The sequence below is a fragment of the Kryptolebias marmoratus genome, linkage group LG8, assembly GCF_001649575.2.
Source record: "Kryptolebias marmoratus isolate JLee-2015 linkage group LG8, ASM164957v2, whole genome shotgun sequence".
Lineage (NCBI taxonomy): Eukaryota > Metazoa > Chordata > Actinopteri > Cyprinodontiformes > Rivulidae > Kryptolebias > Kryptolebias marmoratus.
This window is the reverse complement of record NC_051437.1, coordinates 11,262,733-11,286,749: the sequence shown is the minus strand read 5'-3', so window position 1 is coordinate 11,286,749 and position 24,017 is coordinate 11,262,733. Positions and strand designations below refer to the sequence as shown.

At 44.2% G+C, this 24,017-nt stretch overlaps 3 protein-coding genes across 4 annotated transcripts; 2 read left to right on the top strand and 1 right to left on the bottom strand.

Moving 5' to 3' along the window:
• Positions 1–831: 831 nt before the first annotated feature.
• Positions 832–3,575, bottom strand: LOC112450303 (testis-expressed protein 49). Its single transcript, XM_025004448.2, has 4 exons — positions 3,358–3,575; positions 2,809–2,985; positions 2,575–2,698; positions 832–2,499 (listed from the first exon to the last, which is right to left on the bottom strand). Exons 1-4 carry the CDS (start codon positions 3,446–3,448, stop codon positions 2,451–2,453), a joined length of 441 nt encoding a protein of 146 aa, XP_024860216.1. The 5' UTR covers positions 3,449–3,575; the 3' UTR covers positions 832–2,450.
• A 683-nt stretch (positions 3,576–4,258) lies between these two features.
• Positions 4,259–12,747, top strand: LOC108231995 (polypeptide N-acetylgalactosaminyltransferase 3). The gene is made up of 11 exons (XM_017409446.3): positions 4,259–5,347; positions 6,250–6,686; positions 6,821–6,993; positions 8,753–8,902; positions 9,152–9,386; positions 9,654–9,771; positions 9,866–10,066; positions 10,174–10,305; positions 10,462–10,563; positions 12,154–12,303; positions 12,480–12,747. The coding sequence occupies exons 2-11, from the start codon at positions 6,283–6,285 to the stop codon at positions 12,591–12,593; spliced, it is 1,779 nt and encodes a 592-aa protein (XP_017264935.1). The 5' UTR covers positions 4,259–5,347; positions 6,250–6,282; the 3' UTR covers positions 12,594–12,747.
• Positions 12,748–14,924: 2,177 nt separating this feature from the next.
• On the top strand, positions 14,925–24,005 carry LOC108232157 (glucose-6-phosphate 1-dehydrogenase). 2 transcript variants are annotated; one of them, XM_017409769.2, is made up of 13 exons: positions 14,925–15,029; positions 17,372–17,493; positions 19,171–19,208; positions 19,310–19,418; positions 19,494–19,711; positions 20,981–21,139; positions 21,548–21,673; positions 21,858–21,951; positions 22,030–22,216; positions 22,306–22,541; positions 22,721–22,797; positions 22,969–23,061; positions 23,135–24,005. In XM_017409769.2, the coding sequence occupies exons 1-13, from the start codon at positions 15,008–15,010 to the stop codon at positions 23,223–23,225; spliced, it is 1,572 nt and encodes a 523-aa protein (XP_017265258.1). In that variant the 5' UTR covers positions 14,925–15,007; the 3' UTR covers positions 23,226–24,005. The 2 variants fall into 2 exon arrangements, with proteins under 2 accessions (XP_017265258.1, XP_017265259.1); XM_017409770.3 differs by lacking the exon at positions 14,925–15,029 and adding an exon at positions 15,053–15,210 and having other exon boundaries at positions 23,135–23,225.
• Positions 24,006–24,017: the final 12 nt, after the last annotated feature.

The window sequence follows — 24,017 nt, the reverse complement described above, 5'->3', positions numbered from 1 at the left end:
CGGGCAGGAATGTTGTCCCCCATACTACTGAAACAGTGTTTTTGCTCAGGCCTGATTGAATCCTTCCGTATCCGTTTCTTTCTGTTTCGTTTCGTTTTGTATTTAACCTGAGTTGGAGGAGTTGAAAGGAGAGGGTTTTCTTTGCTAAACCGAAGGGTCAGGAAGAGTTTGAGGACTGCGACAAAGAGAAAAATAACATTTCCCCTTGAAGAAAAAGAATAAAACTTAAAAAAAAAAAAAACATCTTTTGTGTGGTTCTATAGTCTCAATGTCGTTTAATGTACCTAAAATATGGACTAACATAAACTATAATTATCTCACAAATTTAGAAATAAGAACAGAAATCTGTTCTTTAACTCAACTATTAGGGCCACCCTACAGTTCATAAGTTACTTATAAACAATAAAAAAGTGATTAATAACATGAAAATGGCTGCTTTAACGAAGCTTGATAGTAATGGGTAAAGGGATGGAGTTATGGTCGTTTTAATCAAACCTTGCGACTAATATGATGTGTGATCTCATGAGAGCCTGTAGAGCTCAGAGTACGTGTTGGGGATGACTCTCAGCTACTACCACATCAAATATGAGCGCAACATCTGTAAAACTGACGGAGGTACAGCCATTTTCATGTTGGCTCGAGTCGATTAGCTGGGATTATCAATCAATCAGCAGCAAGTGAGGAAACTGAAGTCTTCCTCGAGGAAGCGAAGGTGCCAACATTCACAGTACGTGTTTAATTTTTTCATTTTATACTTCAACTACAACCCCGACGCCCACAAAGTTGGGACGTTGTTTTTTAAAAAAAACAACAAAAAAAACAGAATTCAAGTATTCGCATTAGTTTTAATGAAACCCTCAGAAAGCATTCATTGGATCTACATCTGCAACGGTTTGTTTGGAGTCAACGCAATCCAGTTTAGGTGAGCGCCACAGTCAGCTGACCTTAGTGAACAACAGACTGTAGCTGAGGTTCAGGCAGAACCAAAGGAGCCAGGAGCATTAAGGCGCACCGTAAACTGGAGGCTGAGCTCCTTGGTTTGAATAATATTGAGACAAATTTACCTCCATAAGTTAGTAGATTAAGACTTTTGCCTCTGCTACCCATTGACAGCGGAGTTTATTCCAACGTAACAAGTCCAAGCGTAACGTCAAAGTCAAACCTGAGTATTTAAGTAGGCAGCACGATGGATTAGTGGTTAGCACTGTTGCCTCACAGCAAGAAGATTCTGGGTTCAAACTCCGGGTTGGACCTGGGGTCTTCCTGTGTGGAGTTTGCATGTTCTCCATGGGTTTGAGTGGGTTTTCTCCGGGCCCTTCAGACTAAAAACATGCATCGGGTGCCTCCAGGCCTGCCTTGAAAAACAGATCTGTGGGATTTGCCTGGTTAAATAAACGTTAATAATAATAAAAAAGTAGAAAAAGAAACTACAACAACAGCATGCCATGTGACATAAATCCTACAGAATAAAACGTGTTTCTTCCTAGAAAAAAGAGGCAGTCGTAACGACGTCTCCATCTGGCTTCGCCAGCGCGGGCTGCTGAGGCCAGCCTGCACAATTGATTCATTATTTTCTTTTCTAACGCACGCAGATGCCACTTTCTCAGCCAACGGGACCGGATTTTAGGATCAGCCTGTGGACACATTACGTACCGTACGTGATATAGGATCCATCTACTGCAGCATGGACGTGGAGTCCAGATGACAGGATTAAAATGAACTGTCCTGCAGAGGTAACGAGTTCATTTTTGGGACATTTAAAGGCATTATAAGGAGTAAAAATCAACACCTTTATTGTCTAAGAGTGTGTGTCCAACATTACTCATTTAAGATGTAACTTATAGTGTTTTAAGGTTTAATGCACCCCATTAAACACGTGAATGCAGCAGTGTTGAAACGTCCCTGACAGCTGAGGATGTCCTGATTGTGGCTTTTATTTATTTGTTGTTGTTTTTTAATCACTGAATTACAATCTGCAAATCCTGACAGGCTTCTAAATCCTTCAGAAGCTCCAGATGTTCTCTGTGAACCAGGTGAAGAAGGCAAAGAGAAAAAGAAAATCCTGGTGTTATTCAGCCAGTTTTCCTCTAGAGGGCTGCAGAAAGTCGTTGTTGAGCGTGAGGGCCTGGACTTCATCAGGCACGCTGATAGCTACACTTTTTATGCTTTTATTGTTTCGTTTATTCTCGTAAACAATCTGTGTGCACGTTTGTGGTCACTAGGACTTATTTATAACACTTCACATTAGTCAGACTTTTTGCAGTGCTCCTCCAGAAAAGGTCACACTGCATGTTAGTCAGTGAATTACCCTAAAACACACAGAATGGCTCAGAAAATGAGGCGTCTAAATCTCCTGAAAGCGTAAAGGCTTACTGGTTTAATTCCAAATGAACACATTCTTACTGATGCTTTATCTGCGTCTCCTTCTGAAGGAAAAGAGACGAGAGCGCTCAGAACAGGCTGAACTCCCGGTCCGTCGTTGACATGTCCTTAACAAACCTGCGAAACCAATACGTTGATTACACACACACACGCAAAGGACTGGATATGTTTTTTTAAGAAAATGCCACCCACTTGGTCATCTCGCTGAATTTTCGGGGAAACCGTCTGACTTGTGTCCATGGTTCAGGAGTCCCAGACGCCATCCAGCCGTACTGCTGGTTGTCCGTCAGAGGCGTTACGTACAGCTGGTTAGGAGCTGAGAAGGAGAAAAGGCTTTGCTTTTATGTGCTTCGTAAAGTCCCCGTATCCTTCCGTCACAGCAGATCAAATATGTTCTGTGTGCTCTAGATTAGGATTAGGGCTCACGTTTAACTGCTCGAGCCCGTTTGACCATTTCTTTGTACTTCTCGTGGCTCCCGCGGTGAATGTCCGAGCCGAAAGGAAGAGGCTGGAGGTAAACTCTGGACATGTCCGCAGGTCTGAGGGGTCCCTGTAGGTCCTGAAGCGATGGGGGCGATCCTCCTCCAAAGTTATCACTGCCACCTGTGGGCAAAAAAAACCCATGAAAAATCAGATTAACACACTATTACATCTTTGACTACAGATTTGTTGCAGTACTTGACCTCAATGATATTGATTATTTATTACAACTAGCTTAACATTTCAGTGGACTTTAACTCCTATAGATAGAGCAAGGCTCTTTAAGATAGCTAACCTAATGAATGAGATATTTGACAGCTTGTTTTAGTTTTTTTATTATTAACCTACTCTATAAAACCTCCATAAAGCACTTATTTTTACAGTCAGTAGCTAAAAAGAAAAGGGTTGTTTTTCAGTAAGTGAAAGTGTGTTTCTCTGTGGTTAGAAATCAGTCTTGTGCCCTCCGTGGCTAAGCTAAAGGCTAGCTGTCCTTACCTGGAGACATGGACGCTCCCCGCGGCTTTATTATCATTTTATCGCCTATTGGGTCTTGATAACCCAGGTGTGTCAAGCCGAAGAAAGCCATTAAGGTGTCACAGTTTATTTATCTAGTCGATAAACACCTCTAACTCAGTGACCGGTGGGCACCAGCAAACAAACACAGCACAACTTCGCTTCCTTTGCTTGTTACCGCGGCAACAAGCTCCGCCCCCATTCTGTGAGGGAAAAGGGGGCGGGGCTTGTTGTCCATAGCTTGGAGAAACTGAGTTTCACGTAGTTTATTTTAAGGTTAAGTAGGCTGTATTAACTATTAAAGAATGAAAGAACTGAGAACACTAGACATTGAATTTAATTTATCAGGCCGGAAAATATAATTGTGTTAATTCTGAGTCAGTGTTCACGTTATTGTTTTGTTTCATTTTTTAAAAAGGTTTTTTGTACGTTTTACACACACTTTAGGCTTTTAGCAATCATTTTACTGCTTTTAGCTTCTAGCTAGCCTTTTGATACTTTTAACTTTTAGTTAGCATTTTGTTGCTTTTAGCAACCATTGTGCTACTTTAGCTTTCAGCTCAACTTTTGCTACTTTAGCTAAACATTTGCCACTTTTAGCTAGCATTTTGATACTTTTAGCTAGCATTTTTTCTACTTTTATCCTCTAGTTAGCATTTTGGAACTTTTAGCTTTTAGTTAGTAGGAAAAACACTAGCCTAAATTTACTATTTAGCTAGTGTTTTGCTACTTTTAGTCTTTAGCCAACATTGTACTGCTGTTTAACTTTAGCTGGTGTTCTGCTCCTTTTAGCTATAGGTCCAGGAGGAAAACCACATGACTACCCACTCTCTCCAGCTCCTCCTGGGAGATCCCAAATCATTCCCAGGCCAGAGAGGATACATAATCCCTCCAGTGAGCTCTGGGTCTGCCCTGGGGTCTCCTCCAAGTGGGACCTGATCAGAAAACCACCAGAGAGAGGTGTGTAGGAAGCATCCTAACCAGATGCCAGAACCACCTCGGCTGACTCCTTTCTATGTGGAGGAGCAGCAGCTCTACTCCGAGCTCCAAGGATGACGGAGCTCCTCCCCTTATCTCTGAGGCCTCCTTATGGAAGAAGCTCATTTCAGCTGCTTGTATCGGGGATCCTGATCCAAACCTCATGACCGCAAATGAGGGTTAGGACATAAATGGACCAGTAAATGGAAAGCTTTGCTTTTGGGCTCAGCTTTTCACCATGACACACCAGAACAACACCTTTACTACTAGAGACGGGGGCCCCCATCTGTTGGCCCATCTCACGTTCCATCCTACCATCACTCCTGAGCAAATCTCTCATATGTTTGAATTCCTCAACCCCGACGCAGGGGACACGTTCCACCTTTGTGTGTTTGCAAACCATGTGGTGTCAGACTTAGAAGAACCAAACAACTTTAAAAAAATGTTTCTAAATATAAAACATCATCTGAAAACCAGTCCACTTTGCAAATAAGAAAAACTGAGTAAGCAAGAGGCAAAAACCACATCTGCCATCTCAAAAGATGCTTCGCACTGACGCTTTAAGCGTTAAAACTCTATTTTAACAGACACCACATTATTTGACTTCAGGAAGACAAATGGTTGAGCAGCTGAAACTTCTGCAGGAGCAACTGGTACGTTTATAAAGAGCATGAACAACAAAAGCGTGTGCATGCAGAAGATATGCAAATTAACAATAAAATAAGAGCTAGCATAACAGGAACTGAAGTGAAACCAGGAATCAACAAAACCACGCAGCGAGGCCGGCTAACCACAGCTTGACACTGAGTCAGATGATTTCAATCGGTCTGGGTTGTCTCTACTTTTCCCCCCTTTTTCCTTTTTTTGTTGCTTTATTCCAGTGGATGCACACCAGCTATGCTGAGCACCTGCGCAGTTTGTGTCTGAGAAGGAGCTCGGTGGCGTCGAAAGGAGGAAACAGACGGACAAAGTTTGTGTCCTGCAGCGAAACAGAGTGAGTACCGACCTATTTCAGCAGACGCACATATAACAGGTTTGGTAGGCTTAGTCATCATGTGCTGGTTAGACGTTCTTTACCCAGAGGACTTTGTAAATGCATCAAGAAACAGAAAAAATAAATAAATTCTCACTACAGATCATTATTTATGTGGGTTATTTAAAAAAACAACAACAGCACATTCAGGTGCTTTTTCTGGTTTAATGTTTTTGGGCTCTTAGAAAGACTTTTGTGTCTAAGGTGCTGCATCTGTGACAAGGAACGAGGAATGCCTGTCGCCCTGCAGCTTTCATGACACTTTTAGACTAAGATCCTCTTACGAGTTGCAGCCGTCTTGGTCAAACCAAGACGCACAATCGCATGTGATAATAGAGCGTGTGTTGGGAATGACCCTTGGCTACTACCACGTCAAATTGTAGCTCAAAGTCGGTAAAATCGACTGAGTTGACGCCGTGTCTACATTGTGTAAGGCCGGACGGTTGGCTGTGGCGGCCATCTTCAATCTAGTTGACTCCAAATGTTAATCAGATGTGGATGTTCGTCCAGTGGTTGTTTCCAGAAACTGACTGTAGCTGTACCCATCTTTTGTGTGGGTTTTTTAAAGTCAGTTGGCTGTGGCAGCCATCTTGAATCATGTTGACTCTGAAGGTGAATCAGTTGTTTTGTTAAAATTTGTCCGGGGGTTCCTGAGATATTTTAGTAACACACGCAGACTAGGGCTACTGATAATGAGAGTTGGGCTTTTAACTGTCTGTATGGTGAACTAAACTGCACATATAAGCTTTAGTATCTAAATTCACATCTTTACATTAACGTTTTACATGTCTATATCGTAAAGAGATATTCCAGTGAGAGTTACATTGAAGTGTATGTAATAACATATCTCATTTCATTTCTAGCTTTGTCCACATTGGAGCGTTCCCGTGGATATAATGAGTTTAAGATGCTTTCGACTCCCACGTTTGGTGAAGTTCGCTGTTCCCGGTCTCCTGTGTTTGTGTTTCATCCTACACTGCTACTTCAGCTACACAGCCACGACACGAACATCACCCCCCGCCGAGGGGAGCGCGACCAGGTCCCTCCTTGGCCGCACAGCCAGGGATCCCGGCTGCCCTTATGGGTTTTACAGCAAAGAGGAGCTCAAGCCTGGCCTTCGGAGGCCTCCACAGGACCCCTGGGCGCCGGGCGCACATGGCGAACCCTTTGAGTCGCACGTAAGGACTCCCGAGGAGCGCCAGGAGGAACTGCAAGGGTTTCACCAAAACCAGTTCAACCAGTTTGCAAGCGATCGCATCTCCCTGCACCGTGATCTGGGCGAAGACACGCGTCCTCCTGAGTGAGTGTTCCCACTGCAGTTATTTGATACTATCTCGGCAGATCATCGGCTAATGCTGACACTGAAAAACAGGGGAAAAGTGCATATCCAGTCACAGAGCTGGGACCCGTTAACGTTCAGTTTGGCCCTGACAGCTGCCTGGAGCAGAGGTTCCCGCGATGCCCCCGTCTCCCGACCACCAGCGTGATCATAGTGTTTCATAACGAGGCCTGGTCCGCCCTGCTCAGGACCGTTTACAGCGTCTTGCACACAGCTCCCGCTGCTCTGCTCGCCGAGATCCTACTGGTAGACGATGCCAGCACGGACGGTGAGCGTGTTTTTACGATGTATTACTGCCATCACAATCGCAGGTGCAGAAAATATTCCTATATTTTACAGAGGGAAAAGTCCAACATAAAAAGCATTAAAAGATTTTCACTTAATTAGCCAAACCTACCCACCCCTCACCAGGAAGTATTTTTCTAATATAATAAATGCACTATAGCACTAAAATAAAATGTCATAAATTCATAATGAGGTCCAAAAGAAGGAGTTATCTACAAGATAAAACCATGATTACATATCATAAAAAGATAACAATTTTATTTCTAACAAGTGACAAATCAATTCCCTCTGTACACACCAGAGATATGTATTATGGTGCACACCCGCACTGAAGGACCGCTTCATTTGGAATCGCTCTTTATCTGCTGTGATGATTAGTTTTTGATGAAAAGGATCATTTTACTAAAACGTTATTATAGCTGACTCAATTCAAAAGGTCATAAACCTGATCATATGTCCTACTTAATTATACAAATCAAAGAAATGATGAGCTCAAAAGTCCCTTTAAAATTCACAAAAATCTGTCAGGTGACCGAAAGGAAAGGCCAAGACGAAGACTTCATCCAACATTATAAAGATTTTGAATTACAGGGCTAAGATATTGTGGGTCTTCCAGATCCAGACTGACAAACAGGTGATGGCTAACCAACCAGACATTGTGATGGTCAACAACCTCAGAAGAAAGCAGGGGTGATAGATGAAGCAGTCCCAAGCGACTGTAACATCAGGAAGAAGAAGCACGAGAAGCTGAAGAAATACCAAGGGCTGACAGAGGAAATGGAGAAATTGTGTAGAGTCAAAGCCTCAGTGGTGTCAGTGATCATCAGAGCACAGGAAGAGTGGCTCCAACAGATCCCAGGAACAACCTCAGAGATCTCTGTCCAGAAGAGCGCAGTCCTAGGAACAGCTAAGATACTGAGGAGAACACACAAGCTCCCAGGTCTCTGGTAGAGAACCTGAGCTTGAAGTGAAAGTGGAACTGAATGCTGAAAACCTGCCCAAAATATACAAAAAACAAAAGTCAGATCATTAAGTTCAGTCTTTGTCAGTGAAGCTGAGGCTGATCTGATTTCATATCCAGCAGATACGTAGAGTTAAAATCCTACAAATGACTGTTACTTTAAAGATGCTCCTGATGGCTAAGCCGACTCTCGACAAGTTCTTGGTATCTTCTACCAAGAAGCATGTTTTTCTTTTTGTTGTTGCAGGAATAACGAACACATTATGCGTGGCTTGAAACAGGATAGTTCTGCAGCTGGAGATGAAAACTGACTAAATCCTGAAAGCCAGCCTGAAGCCGTTTTCTCGTTGCTGGTCTGTGGCTCCAGCAGCACCGTTTAAAAATCTGCACCCACCACTCCCACACCAGAAGAAGTAGAGAAAATGTTGAGAGGATGTCAGTCAGGCATTAGTGGTTTCCCTCCCCCTCCGGGTTTCAGTGAAAATTAAACCAAAGGGCTAAAAAGACGGTGAATCTGAAAGTGAATCTGTGACAAAAACTAAAAGTTTCCAACTTGTGGCGCATCAAGAGTCGGCAAAGCAGAGTTTCTCTTTCCTGGAGGGCCAAAAAAAAAAAAAAACCCAGCAACTGTTGCAATGTTTAATCATTTTTTTCTGTATAATACTGACACCAGATGATAATTGTTGCTGCAGATATGATTAAAAAAACAAACAAACACATTAGTCCCAAAGATCACACTTTGACTTGTAGCTTCTTCTTCCTTTTCTTTCCACATCTTCAGCTCAGCTGAAGGCTCCTCTGGACGATCATGTGAAACAGCTGCAGACAGTGAGCGTTTTACGTCAGAGGGAGAGGAAAGGCCTGGTCACAGCCAGGCTGAGGGGGGCGCGGGCGGCTCGAGGGGAGGTCCTCACCTTCCTGGACTCGCACTGTACGTACGACACCATGCTGAACTTGTTGTCCTTTGCACGCAGGACCCAGGTGACTGTTCTGAACACTGCATCTGCAGGTTATTGGAGGGAATGCCTCTTATTCAGTGGTGTGTTTTCCCCTCTGCCAGTTAGGTCTTTAACATAAATGAATAACAGGAAAATATATCAAAACGTAGCTTTTTCAGTTCAACTCAGCAGTAAAAAAAAAACAAAGTTTAAACTCATCGTTTTTTTACGTCCACATGTAGGTGAGTGCTTCCCTGGATGGTTGGAGCCTCTCCTGGCTCGGATCGCAGAGCAGCCCACAGCTGTGGTGAGCCCACAAATCGCCTCTATCGACCATCAGAACCTGTGGTTTCATAAACCGGTGCCCAAACCCCAACGCCACATCCGGGGAAAATTTGACTGGAGGCTCAGATTTGGTTGGGAGGCTGTTCCAGAGGGAGAAATGAAGCTTAGAAAGACGGAGACGAGTCCTATCAGGTCTGATCCAAGTAAATATAAACACATACTGAGGGTCAGGGACAATGAGCAGCTCTCTTAATTTCATAGTTTTATTTTTTTATCCAATCTTTGCTTTGAGCTCAGCTAGTTCGTTTTTCTGTTATGGTTTCCTGAATTGGTACTCAAAGTTAAAGATAAAACCCCTGCTGTGAATGCAGAATCAGACACGATTATTATTCCGAATCCTGACTTCATTTAAATATGTCAAAGTGACTGCGGGTGTCAAATTTGAACCACGTCTTGCAGAACTCCAGCGTTTGCCGGAGGCCTGTTCTCTGTTTCCAAATCCTACTTTGAGCACATCGGCGCTTATGATGAGCAGATGGAGTTCTGGGGAGGAGAGAACCTGGAAATGTCCTTTAGAGTAAGAACCTTTTTCTTTTTTTATTATTATTATTCATCCAACAAGGTTTCCAGCTTGGGCGTCCTGACTCGTGCATGTCGTTTTGGTACTGCAGGTCTGGCAGTGCGGAGGCCTTTTGGAGATCCTTCCCTGTTCTGTCGTGGGGCATATTTTTCGTAAGAAAAGCCCCCACGTCTTCCCGAACGGCAGCTCTGTCATCGTCCGCAACCTGGTGCGCCTCGCTGAGGTCTGGATGGATGACTACAAACAAGTCTTCTACCGGGCCAAAACAACGGCTGGGTCCATTTTTAAAACGGTACTAGAACAAATGCGCATTTTATTGATAACTCATACAGCGCAGGATGTCACAGTTTATGAAGCAGAGCACCTTTTGGTTGTAATTTTGTCGCTTTTTCCTCTCAGAATTCCTTTGGAAATGTTTCTGAACGCCATGAACTCAGGGAGAGATTAAAGTGCAAGAACTTCACTTGGTATTTAAACAACATTTACCCAGAAGCATACGTTCCTGACATTAAGCCGGTGAAGTACGGGCAGGTAAACTGCTTTAAATGTATTTGATAGTTTCTTCTTTTCTGCACTTATAAAACTTATAAAATAAGTATCATTGAGGCACTCTTAAATGGAGACGCTGATCACATGGGATGGATAATAATTTGACGGATTTGGATTTTGTTGTTGGATGACATAAAGTTGGAAAACACTGCTTGGAAGTGCCGACTGGATGCGAAAAAGACAAAAAAACGATGGGAGCCTGGTCAGAAGGTCAAATGTAACAACCGAGGAGAATCGCAGGTATTTCACTTTTTATTATGTTTCCAACCAGGGGTTGAAAATAACAGATTTCCTCCTTATTTTTCTACTTTGCTTGCTCTCTCTTTTGAAACATCGAGGCCAAATGATTGTCTTGTAATAATAATCCAATCCTTTGACATAAATAAACTTGTTTTCTGTTAAATGTCTGCTTATCTTCACAGCATTGACAGCCACAGGGAAAAAGAAAGTCCTCCCTCTTTTAATTCTAGCGTTTTACTTATCAGGACGTACTGTGGTAAAAATGATCTGACCTGGTTCTAAAATGATTCAGCTCTAACCTTGAGTGTACAAAAACACACAGCAGAGTCCTCCATGTCTTTATTTGTTGAGGAAAAGCAAAGCCAAAACAAAGAAAAAAAAAAAAAGAGAAACTAAAGTTTTTGCTGCTTCCAGAGGATTTAAGAAGTATGATCAGAAATGTTTACTGCTGATCAGATTGCACTTTGATGAACATCAGTGAATCACCTCTTTAAAAGCAGGAGTTTTGTCGGTTTGCTGCTCTGGAGCATACAGATGTGTGTGAGCACAACGCCAAGGATCATTGTGCAGCAAGGAAGAACATTCACCAGTGGCAAACGCTCCATCTCAGAGGTTAAAGGTTAAAGTTCATCACAGGACAGTTGGGAAAAAAAACGGAACTGTTATGGCTTGTTGGGAAAGATTACCAAGAAGAAAAAGCCTCTTATCTCTAAGAGAAGGAGCGTGACAGCTTGATTTAAGTTTTTAAGATAAATGATCCTCAGGACTTCTGGACAGATGAGAACAAAGTGGAGATGTTTTGCCACAATGCACAGCCCGGTGGTAGAGGGGTGATGATTCAGTCTTGTTCTGCAGCCACAGGACCTGTTTACCCCCATGACTATTTGTAATGCAGGCAATGCTGATTTTGTTGATTGTTATACAGTCCTCGGAGGGAGAAAGCCCACCATCTTTAGGGTTTTTGTGATCAACCGATGTCTTATCCAGGGAGCACCCCGCTTCTCTGATTGCTGGAGATAGGCAAATATTTATTTATTTTTCTATCCATTAGCGTCCTGTTAAATGTTTGAAGCAGTGACAATGGCGGGGACGTGATAGGAGAGTGAAAACATTTGTCTAAGTAATGCAAACCAGTCTTTCTGGTCATTTCATGAACTTGTTGTTGGCTCAAAGTGTAAAAACCCGAGCTTCAGGTCATTTCCTCGACGCCGAACACCAGCTGCAGCCAGGAGGCCACATCAGAACCACACAGATGCAGCTTCTCTGTGGCAAACAGATCCCCACCATTTAGCAGAGCGGCTGCCTCTGCTGGGCCATTGTTATTTAAATGCAATTATTTAAAAGGCGGCGCTCTCACACGACGAGTAACCAAAAAGGGAGGCTGAGCTGTGCTGATTTTTATAATTAGGCTATACTTAACTGTGTAGTTAAAATGAGGGATTGTACTGGACCATTAATAGCTGTCAAACCTACTGTAACAAGCAAGGAACTGTTTAAGTTACAATTATCACCATGATGTAAGAAAACAGGCTGGAAAGTAGTATTAAAGACAACTTTCCAGATCTAAATATGGTGTTTTGTTCTTCTTAGTATTTTGAGTACACGTCCAAACAAGAGATACGGCCCAGCGCTGGCATTGAGATGTGTTTGCATGCAGACCAAGGAAAGTCTTGGGTTTGTCTTGAGCGGTGCCGTTTGAAGGACGAAGCAGCACCGGAGCAGGTTTGGATCATTACGCAGGTACGACGTACTTCCACATCATCTCAACCCTTTTTTTTTTTTCCTGCCGCTCATGTTAGGACGCTGTCCTTGTTGTAAAGGGACATTTCCAGTTCCTTATTCTTGCCACTCCAGCTCTAAAACCATCTTTTAAACGTGCCATGGTGGCGTTTTACCTTTTGCACTGTTGTTTGCAGGCAAACCAGATGAAGAACCCCTCTTCAGGCAGATGTCTGACAGCAGCAGGGGGCAACGTGAGTTTGACAGAATGTCAATCCACTGGAATCAGCCAAAGTTGGATTTTCATCTGACAGAAGACATGGGTTTATGGAGGCGGCCTTTGGTTCACGTGCCGCTAAAACAGCCGGTGGTTCCCGCAGGAGGTTCTAAAAAACGACTAAAGTCGAATATGCATCGTTTATCTGTGCAAAAAAAAAAAAGGCATTTGGGAGTTTGTCCGGAGCGGATCATTTCAGGAGGGTTCATCCAGAGTTTCAGTCTGTTCTCTACAAAATGCTCTTTGTTCTCCCGTCCCTGCACTGAGCCTCAAACAGGGGAGTCTGTCTTTGTGAAGACAAAGAGGAGGGGTGTTTGGAAAACTCTCTGGTTGCTGAACCCTCGCATTAGCCTTAACTTTTAGGACTTATTTTGCACAGAACGATGGCTGCGAGCCTTGTCTCTTTAGTTTAGAGTTGCAAAAGAACTCAATCACATGTGAAAGAAGATTTGTATAACTTATTTTTAACGAACATAGTCTATAGATGTGCACTGAGGTGAAGATCTGATGATAACGTCCTTTATTTTCATCAAACATTGCCCGTTGTTGATTGGTGTTATCAGACTGGCTGATGGTGAAGACACATCCAGTTTGAATGTATTATTTTAAATATATGTACTGTTTATATATATATATTTAAAAAAAATTTATGGTAAAAAGATTATTGCAACAGAGATTATTTTCTTAAAAAATAAAAAAAACACACTTGTTCCCTGACCTGCATTGTGTTTGTCCCTTTTTTTGCGCAGTTCTGTGCATGTGTGCATACTTTTATTAGTGTTCCCGTGTTAACGTAAGTGCATTTACACTTTCACACTGTTTTCTGTTTTCAGGAAGCACAATGTTAAACTTCGGTGCTATCCTGATGACGCCCTCCTGCGCCTATCTGCTGAAGCCAAGCCTGCACTTCCTCCCTCCATCTTATCTGACTGTTTAGAAAATATTACGAACTGATTTGCTCAGAACTTCCTCAAACTCAGCGACGATACAAAACAAAACTTCCGCCTGTTGGCTCCAAGTCCAACGGTCGTCCACACACAATGATAGAAATAATTACAGAAACAAACAAGGAGAGTAGAGAAACAGCAGAAGGAGGAAATGTGGTCAGTTTGTCCTCCAGCAGTCTATGGCAGCAGATTAAGGGATAGCTCAAGAAAACCCAAGCCAACCCTAACTATAGGATTTATCAAAAATAACAGTCTTAATCCTAGTTTTAAAGGTAGACAGGGTGTCTTTCTATGGAAACTGGAAGTTGGTTCCACAAGAGAGGAGCCTGAGAACTGAAAGCTCTGCCTTCCATTCTACTTTTAGAGACTCTAGGAACCACAAGCAAAGGCTCCATCATACTCCAGAGGAAGTCACAAAGTCGGTTCATGGTTGCAAGATGTTCGTTTTCTCATCGTCCACCAGACACTCGGATCAGAACACCTAGGAAGCTCCTCCCTCTGCGTTAAAATGGGTTTCTTCCCGCCGGCTTCTCAACTCTCCTGTCCTTCTACAGATTTTTGCTTCCCTTAAACCTGACCAGATGTGTTTATTAAACAGACTGAGACAGTATGAGGCGTTTGGCATTTGCAAATCTTAAGATGCACAGTAATGAGCGAACGAAAGGGAACGCATCCCTACGCTGCCCGGCCGAAGCGCACTTCCTCCCGGCCTCCAAGACCTGTCTCTGCGGTCTATTTAAGTTCAGAGGTTTCTAAGTTTTGCAGGAACCGTTGTAAAGACGGTTGTATTTTCTAACAGCCTCCAGCTGCTTCTCAGAGGAGCAGCAGAAGTAAAATGAACTCCATTAAAGCTCACCGGCTTTTCCACATAAACAACTTCTGACCAATCACACCATACTTACCCCTGTGAGAAAAGGGGCGTTGTTTCAAGAACCTGCAGACGAAGCTTCTATGCGAATAAAATGACGCAATTTTCGTCATGTGACCAGGTGACCAAGAGCCAACTTCATGACTTCTCGTGGAGTCTGGAAAGACCTTAAACCTGCAGACCACCTTGCTGGGAACTTTGTATGTTAGAAGCAAGATTTTAAATTATATTTTGTGTTGGACTGGGAACCAATGGAGGGAAGCTGTCCTTCCAGCAGCATTTTGGATCAGCTTAAACACTTGTTGTCCCAAAGGTGCCCTTTGAGTGTTTGGAAAGGTAGCCATAAAGATTTCTCAGCATTCATTTTTGTTTTGATAATAAATATCTACAGCGTCAGATGGGCTTTAGTTAAAGTCACAGATAAAGATTAAAGTTTTTGGTGTAAATATGCCCTCTCTGCTGTTGTTAAGCAAGTTGGGGCAAAAACCCAGAGGAAATAAGATTCAAGCCCGCCTGATGAAAACAGTGCCGAGCACGTGTGCCTGTCGGGCTGGGGGCGGAGCCTGCTCTGATACGCCCCGCCCACCGGCCCGCCCAGTCGCCGGCGAAGGCGCTCGGGTTCAGGCAGCGGTGATGGGATCTCGAGCGAGCGCTGGTGAGTTTCTCTTAAACCAATAAAACCTCCCAATTCCGCCTCGTCACTTAAACGGGGAAGTAGGCAGGACGTACAAATTGGCGTCGCCCGAGCTCGCGCTGCTGCCTGGCTGTGGTTCGCCGGAAAGCTGCGGCCTGTGTGCGCGTCTCGTCGCGGGTCCAACCACCGAGCGAACAGACCTGTAAGTGTCCGCTCCGGGTCGCCCGTTAGCCCGCTGGAAGCTAGCTCGCTGCTAGCCGGCGTCGGGTCCTGTGGCGTCCCGGCAGCCCGCGGGGCAGGGAGTGTTGTCAGGGCGGGGACAGGAGCTCTGCTGCCGGGCTCTGCCTGCTCACACAGCGGGGTTAGCAGCAGCAGCTAGCCCGGCCCTGCTGGCAGCGCGCTTGATCCAGCCTCACCGCTAAGCTTTAGCCCCTTTTAAACAGGGGATTTGAGGATTTTATTAGAAACCTTTTGACACGGATCCAAACGCGGCGAGTGGTAAACAAAAAGCTCCAGGCGTATGCTCCACACTCACAGGAAAACAACAAATAGTAGAAATCTGTAAAAACTTGTGTTTCTAAAGTTAACTAAAACAGCAGGGGCAGATTTATATGATGAAGTGTTTCCAGACAGTCCTGCTTTGTTTTAAAAGGCTTTAATGTTCTTTAGTTTTATGCAGCATATTGTGTTTAATAATGTTTTCAATCTCCTCGTTGTTATTATCATTGTAATCATTGCCTCTCGGTACATCTCTGCCTGTTTTCTAAAGCCTGAAGGGATGTATTTTTTATCACGCTCAGCCTGAATGTGAGGAAAAAACTCAGTTCAGGTTGAAGTGTATAACACCTTCATTTGACCATCTGAACCAGCTGAATCATTGCATTAAAATAAACCTTATTTAGATGTGTTGACTACGATGACTGATACAGGAGTCATGTATGGGTCCGATAAACATGAATAATAGCAGAGGGTGTGTGTGTATGTGTTTGCTTCCTGAACAGGTGGAAAACACCAGCCCTGAGGAGGTCCATATCTCCTGAAACAAAGGAGATTTGCATAATCGGTGGTTAACTAGCTGCTTGTCTTCACTGACCAGCCTTAAACCGGTGGATACACACGTTTGGACCCAGTTGTCCCACTTCTTGAGCACAAACAGTGTGTGTGTGTGTGTTTTACGGTTCTGTCATTCCTCGTAGACGCCCATTTACACGGCAGCGGTAAAGCAACGAAGCGTGTTGCGTTAAGCTTGAAGTGAGCCCGTGTTTACTCTTTTTGCGGTTCAGACGGTTTCTTACAGAAAACAATGCTGGCACCAGGTTGGACCGGTTACCGGCTTGATTGGCGCGGTTTAAAGTCTTAGGGGGACAGAAACCGGGCAGAATGTGTGGACACGCCTGGAGGTTTTTATCTCTGGTGGTGCTGGTTTTTAGGCAAAACTGAACATGCAGCCAGGGGAAAAGCTTTAGCAAAACCATTTGTTTTTATGCCTCAAATTCATAAAAGTGACCCTGTTTGTTATTAGCACACAAAACCTGACATTTTGAGGTGTTCATGTCATACAACGGTTCCCAAAGATGGGGTTGGGACCCCAACGTGGGTCTCGAGTTGATCTTTTATTAATCAAAATTTTAAAATGATTCCTAATTACTTTACTGCCAATTATGGACATGGGTCATTTGTGTATCCACTGTGCTCGTGTTTAATTGGCTTAGAGGTGTTGATACGCTGCAGCTAACGATGGTCAGGGTCTTCCACTGGATTTTTTTTGTGGCCCGACAGCTAAAAAGTTTGGTGTAGAATATTATATTCACCTGGGAAACACCTTGTCTTCTGCTGTGCATGAATCTGTCAGTCCTGCTGCGTTGAGATGGGGCTGAAAGCGTCTCCTATGAATCAAATACCAAGCTGTGTTATTACGGCAGCAAACAAACGAAGGCGAATCTGTGTGATGAAACATTCGAGCCATTGTTCATCGAGCCAGGCGCCGTTGCAAAACTCCTCCAAAATCAAGCTGAACTGGTTCAGATGAGGACGGAAACAAACAAACAAAAAGATGCAGAAGGCCATAGCAGCCGGAGGGTTTTGCAAATTTTTTGCTCTAGTTTACTTATTTTGAACAAATAGGTCTTTTAACTTTCCCCACTGTGACTTAAAAGTGGTGAAACGGACAAAATGTTAATTTGATTAGTTGCAGAAGTCCTCTGTGGAGCTGTCTGGTCTCATTTTAGATGCCGTAAAATCTAAAACCGCACATTCTCTTGTTCCTGAAAGGGATACGGTTTCCGAGTTGAAACATTTTGTGTCTTTGCTGTGTTTCATTGTTAATAAAAAACCAATCGTTAATCTGTTGAAATGGTTTTCAGAGAAGATGAGCGTCATCCCCCTCTCCCGTTCGGAGGTGTTTGTGGAGCTGAGGAAGGAGCTCTTTGAGGACAAAGAGTTTCATCATTCAGATGTTCACATCTTCATCATCATGGGCGCCTCGGTGAGGAACATGAGTTTTTAAAATCTTCTCTTTGTTCTGCTGTGATGTTTTTCGTTTTTTTGGGTACGTTTTTGTTCAAAGCTACCTCGTCGTGGACTTGTGTCCTCAGTTTCGAGGAACTCGTGTTAAAACTCTGACCCGGTTGGGCAAACGCTGGAGGTGATTTCAACAAGCTTCTGCAAACTAGCTCCTCTGTCTGCTTTCAGAGGCCTCTGCGCAAACCTCAAGGTTCCTCTTTGCTTATCTGTTCGGCACAAGTTCTCCCAGAGCCAGTGATTTCAGGGCATTTACAGATGAAACTATTTGAGGTGTTTGCTGAAACGATGGATTTGGCAGCATCTACAGTACCTGGTATTAATCAGGAGCTGGAAGACTGACAATCCGTCATGGGGCTGTAACTGTTCCTGATTAGTTTTCAACACCGAAACAAAGAAATGAGCAAGTTAAAACTTCTCAACTTAAAAGGAAACAGAAGAAAAGGTTTACCAGCATGAGTTTCCTCATAGGTTTCAAAAGTCGAGATAAGGAACTGCTTCATTTCAGTCGTTTTAAAACCATTTATTTCCTTCTTCCTTTCCTTCTTACATGTTCATTCGTCTTCCTTATACTCTCCTTTTATGCAGCTGTTTCTTTTATTTAGGAATACTGCTATCCAAACGTTTGAAATCTGTCTCAAAAGAACCTTTTATTAAAAAACATAATGTAAGCGAGCTGCAGCATTTTTCACCAGCTGCCTCTCCCTCCCGCTGCTCGCTCTTTGTGGAAGAAAGATGGCTTTCTTTCTTTTTTGCAGCATCACTGTATGTCAGCGTTTTTCTTTCAGGGCTGTTTGTAGGGAAATCAAGGGCAGGGTTGGGCTGTGTGCAGCCTCGCTCCCTGTGTGTGTGTGGGTGTGTTTATATGCAGAAAATGAACTTTTCAAAGGACTTTCCCTTCTATCCGATACAGTAATATTATATCTTTGATTTCTGAACTGAAACGCTGTTTAGTTTTTTTTTTTTTTTTACTGCACAAATGTGTGTCAGCTGTGACAGAGTCCTGCTTCTAACCCAGCGTACATCGAATGCTGTAGATAAGAAGCGCTGAGCGGAAATCTGATACACACACACACACCCTTAAACACAGCAGCAGGGTGACAGGTCTGGGAGCTCCCAGAGGAGGATTAGTGTTTTAAAGGGAGCTGAGGAGCAGCTAAGCTTATTAGACAAGCAGAACATCGTTAGGGGAGTTTCCTATTTTTTATTAAGTTCACTTCTGATTTTACAGTACGTAACTAATTTTCTATATCCCCCCTAAAATAAAAAATATACCTGTCAGTTTCCCTCAGTAGTTGCTGATATTAAAGGAATCTGATTGGTGAACAATGTTGATTTGTAAAACCTTTTACCACAAAGCAGTTAAACGACTAAAGCAGCAGGTTCTCCAAGAAAACCCAACAAGCAGCAGAGCAGCTTTTTGGGATTAGATGTTGGCGTTTGATTTCAGTGAGATTACTGAAGGTTGTGCAATTCCTGAATAGGCCAAACCTGCCGCAGTATTATCTTACTGGTAATACTGAAGACTCGATAAGTACTGGGTTCTTTGGGGGCTAAATCGATCACTTAAAGACTCCAAAACAAGTCTGAGATGGATTTAGATGGTGGGGCCATGCTTCTAATGATGTGTTTGGGCCTGCAGGGGGATCTGGCAAAGAAAAAGATCTACCCAACTCTGTGGTAAGTGGCCTGGAAAAGCCCGATGAAAGATGCTTCTGCTGACCTGGAGCCTCAGATGTAGGATGTAATAATAAAACCTGTGTTCCTCTGTCGCCTCCCAGGTGGTTGTTCAGAGACGGCCTCCTCCCGGAGCGGACCTATTTCGTGGGCTTTGCTCGCTCGGACCTGACAGTTGATGCCATCCGGACTGCTTGTATGCCATACATGAAGGTAAGACTGGACCGTGTTTTTTATTTCACCTGTCAGGCGCGTCACCATGCGTTACAAGTGTCCCTTCTGGCTCAGGTGGCGGACGCAGAAGCAGATCGGGTGTCGACCTTCTTCAGCAGGAACTCGTACATAAGCGGGAAGTACACCGAAGGGGATTCCTTCTCCAAGCTCAACTCTCACATGCTGTCTCTGCCGGGGGCGAGTGGGGCGAACCGTCTCTTCTACCTGGCGCTGCCCCCGACGGTCTACCACGACGTTACCAAGAACATCAAGCATCACTGCATGAGCACGAAGTCAGTAGAAACTCTGCTGACTGACTGTCGTCTCCTCGGTTCTGTTTTCTGAGCAGGCAGCGCAGTGATTCAGACTGCATTCACACCTGATAGTCCGCTAGACTCGGTTCGACTGCATTTGTTATATTTTCAGCTGCTGCGGTTCGCCTCCACACTGCACTGAGGCCTACTCCACATGCAGCCAGGTCTTTATGAAATATCATTTGAAGAAATGATACCATTCACATGCCATAGGGAGGCATGTTTGAATCACTGATCCAAAACCAGCGACGCAGACGTTTAACGGCGGCGGCATTGTGCCTCCATATCGGGAAGGACAGCTGGTGTAAAACCGCTGCCCTCCAAGCGCTCCTTCTCCTTTGTAATTCAATGTATTGTAGCAGTTGGGTTTGTAAAAACAAACAAGCAAAAAGTGTCTGAACCAAGGTTAAAATCAGTTCGTCGTTGATATCAGACATTTTCCCTTTACTGCGCGGTCGAACAGTAACAATCATCGCATACGTGACGTCAGTGCCGCATTACTTGTCGCAGACTACAATGGGCGGACCTTTAAATCTCTGGTTACCAACGTCCACACGCAAACACAAAACAGGAGGATTCGCAAATCTTCACTTTGGGTGGGGGTTTCATTATCAATCGTTTTTAGTGCTATTAAACGAAGGTTACGTGTGAATGAAAGGCCAGATCGTCTAAAAAAACTACTCTGTTTACCAGATATCCAGCTACGTGTGGACTAGACCTGAGTCAATCGAGACAAACCCTTTGAGTGACCCGTTTCCCACCCTTGCCTGTGGTGGCGCTGCACCAAGAACTACTGAAGAAAACGACACAAAAACCTCTGAAGAAGACGCTGAGCGCAACTTCCTTCTTCTGGGAAAAGAAACAAAAATAGAGTTGCGTCACATTTCAGGATTAAAATGACTCCTTCCAGAGCCATTTCTCCTGCTAGTGGTTTGTTTTAGTTGTATTTACCCAGAAGGCCCTGTGCTGCAGTCCGCTTCCTGCTTTTGAAGGAGTCTGTGGTTTGCTTGCGTTCACATATGGTTTCGAACCGCGCCAGAGTTCACTCCAACCGAACAAAGACCGAGGTTTTTAGGCGGACCAGAGTTCGCTTCTTTGGTCCACATCAGAGTTGGATTAAAGCGGATTAAACAGGGCTGCTGTGAACGCACCCTAAAAGCTCCTGGGCCTTTTCTGTTTATATATATTTTAGACGTACATCTGCTGTGACAACCCCGTTCACCTTCTCTGTTTCGCGTCTTGTTTCAGGGGTTGGAACAGGGTGATTGTGGAGAAGCCGTTTGGACGTGACCTCCAGACTTCGAATGAGCTGTCCTCTCACCTCTCGTCCCTCTTCACCGAGGATCAGATCTACCGCATCGATCACTATCTGGGCAAAGAGATGGTGCAGAACCTCATGGTGTTAAGGTTGGAGAAACCTCTTCACTTTAAGCTGTTTTTGCTCAAATGTTGAAGTTACTTACGGTTATTTTTACTCTTTAACACCAGTATTAGAGAGCCTGATTTAGCTTCTGGTTAAAACTGAACACAACCAGCGTGTTTTTGTTGTATTTTCTTCTCCTCCTGTGGAAGGAGAGCTCTTTGTGTTTCCACTTTCATGCTCTAATTTGAAGTAAATAAAATTACGTTTGGCTACAGTTTCAGCAGGGCTGTGGATGGGAGAACCTCCTGTGGCTATCCTACAATATAAATTGAATTTGGCTTCCACTCAAGAATAAAACCGCCTCTAAATGTTTGCGCGTGTTGTCACGAACAGCTGCCCCGTCGCCCTGTCTTTGGCCGAACGGGGGAATAATTATGCCACGTTCACCGCAGGTTTGGAAACCGCATCTTCGGGCCGATCTGGAACAGAGACAGCGTGGCCTGCGTGGTTCTCACCTTCAAGGAACCGTTTGGGACTCAGGGACGAGGAGGATACTTTGACGATTTCGGCATCATACGGTGAGGAGCAAAAAAAGAACAAATGTTTACGCCTAAAGTTTGACATATTTCAGAATGGATTATTTTAATGTGCTTGTAGGTAGAGCCATTCAAGAGTGGCATCAGATGATCAGTCCTAATTAAAGTGATCACAGCGCCTGTCGGTGTCTTTTGTGTGACCACCTGTTCCTTTTGTCACCGTCAGAGACGTCATGCAGAACCACTTGCTACAGATACTCTGTTTGGTTGCCATGGAGAAACCAGCTTCCACCAGCTCCGGCGACGTCCGGGATGAAAAGGTATGACATTCCCTGGCTCGAAAGGAAACGTGACCGGGTACGGAGAACTTTGATCGTGAGAGGTTTTCCATCCTGCAGGTGAAGGTGCTGAAGTGCATCACCCCGGTGACGATGTCAGACGTGGTGCTGGGTCAGTACGTGGGGGATCCGGAGGGGGAAGGAGAGGCCAAGCAGGGTTACCTTGATGATCCCACCGTACCTAAAGGGTCAAACCAGGCCACCTTTGCCACGGCTGTGCTCTATGTTCACAATGAACGCTGGGATGGTAAGAAGAAATAAATCCCTGTTACAGGAAATCAGGCTTTTTTTGGTTTTTAATTCTGCCGCCGTGTGCTGAAAATGTGCCCTCCTCAGGCGTTCCCTTCATCCTGCGCTGCGGGAAAGCTCTGAACGAGAGGAAGGCCGAGGTGCGGCTGCAGTTCACGGACGTCCCGGGAGACATTTTTGAGAACAAGTGTCAACGGAACGAGCTGGTGGTCCGCGTGCAGCCCAACGAGGCCATCTACGCCAAGATGATGAGCAAGAAACCCGGAGTGTACTTCCACCCTGAAGAAACGGAGCTGGACCTCACCTACAAGAGCAGATACAAGGCAGGCTCGAGTGGTTTATTGTCTTACACTCATTCATTGTTTTTATCCAGATTAAATGATCTGGTCTGGTAAATCCAGGGCTTCTAGGGAGATTTAGATGACTAACATGCAAATGAACCTTTTTCCAGTTTACCTGTGGAAAATCTACAAACTTAATGTGAAACTCTCCTCGTTCTCAGGATGTGAAGCTTCCTGACGCTTACGAGCGTCTCATCCTGGACGTCTTCTGTGGGAGTCAGATGCATTTTGTGCGCAGGTCTGTCTGTTTTTATATTTATTTATTTATTTTTCTCCAACACTTCAGCTTCATGTTTAAATCTAACAAACCTGTGGGCCGATGCTGCATGAGCATCACTAGATGGCGCCACAGCGCAGCGTCACCACGTCATGTTTTACTGGAGGTTGTTTGACTCGTTGGTGTCCGCAGTGATGAACTCAAGGAGGCGTGGAGGATCTTCACCCCTCTTCTTCATCAGATAGAGAAAGAGAAGCCGCAGCCTATTCCTTACAAATATGGAAGGTAGGAAACCTTTGTAACTTTGTCCTAATCTGCAACTAGAGGCTAAATTTTTTTATTTTTGTTTTGTTTTTAGTCGTGGCCCCGCAGAAGCAGACGAGCTCGTTAAGAAAGTTGGATTTCGTTACGAAGGCACCTACAAATGGGTCAACCCTCACAAACTTTGAAGTGTAGGAAGGGCGTAGGGAGGGGGTGCAGCGGGGTCCTGGGGAGTCTGTGTGGATCCATCAGGCAGCAAAAAAAAACAAATATATTCTCAGGTATCGCAATTATTCCTCTGAGCCTGCTTATCAAACACTTTTAAACAAAGAGTTCATTTTAATTTCAACAAAAAATCTTTTTTTTTCCATAAATTTTTACAACAAAACATCTTAAGTCTTAATTTACAGTACGACCGAGATTGTGTGCAAGGAAAATAAAAATGTGGAAATGGTCTGCCGAACTGGCTCCGTATCACCGTCTGGGAGAATTAGGACCTAATCTTCCTGATGGCAAACAGAACAAACGCACAACAGGAGCAGAGCATCAACTGAACGAGCAGCTGGGTCACGTCAAGGCAGCGCAAACCAAAGATGGTCATCGAACACGGAGTTCGCCAGCTGTCCCTCCGACAAGCATTTTGATTTTATGTTACGCTTTCGCTGCGTTGTTACTAACAAATGGGATCATTTTATTCTTTTGCTTCACTGGACCAAGGATGATGATGATGATGATGATTGTAGTTTGCAACAGGCTAAAAGCTGCTTCTTTTATAAGCCTCTCCTTCTGCTTCATTCCATGTTTTGTTTTACTTTTAAACATCGTTTCCATATTTCAACATATCCGGACAGTAGCGTGTTTGCTCCGGGTCGGCCTGGCGGCGTGCTCCGTGCCGCCAAACGCACGCGCGTGTGTAAAAATGGTAGCCGAGCTTCCATCACTTGTAATAAACTAGTTTCGCTTCCGTTGATGGTTTTTGC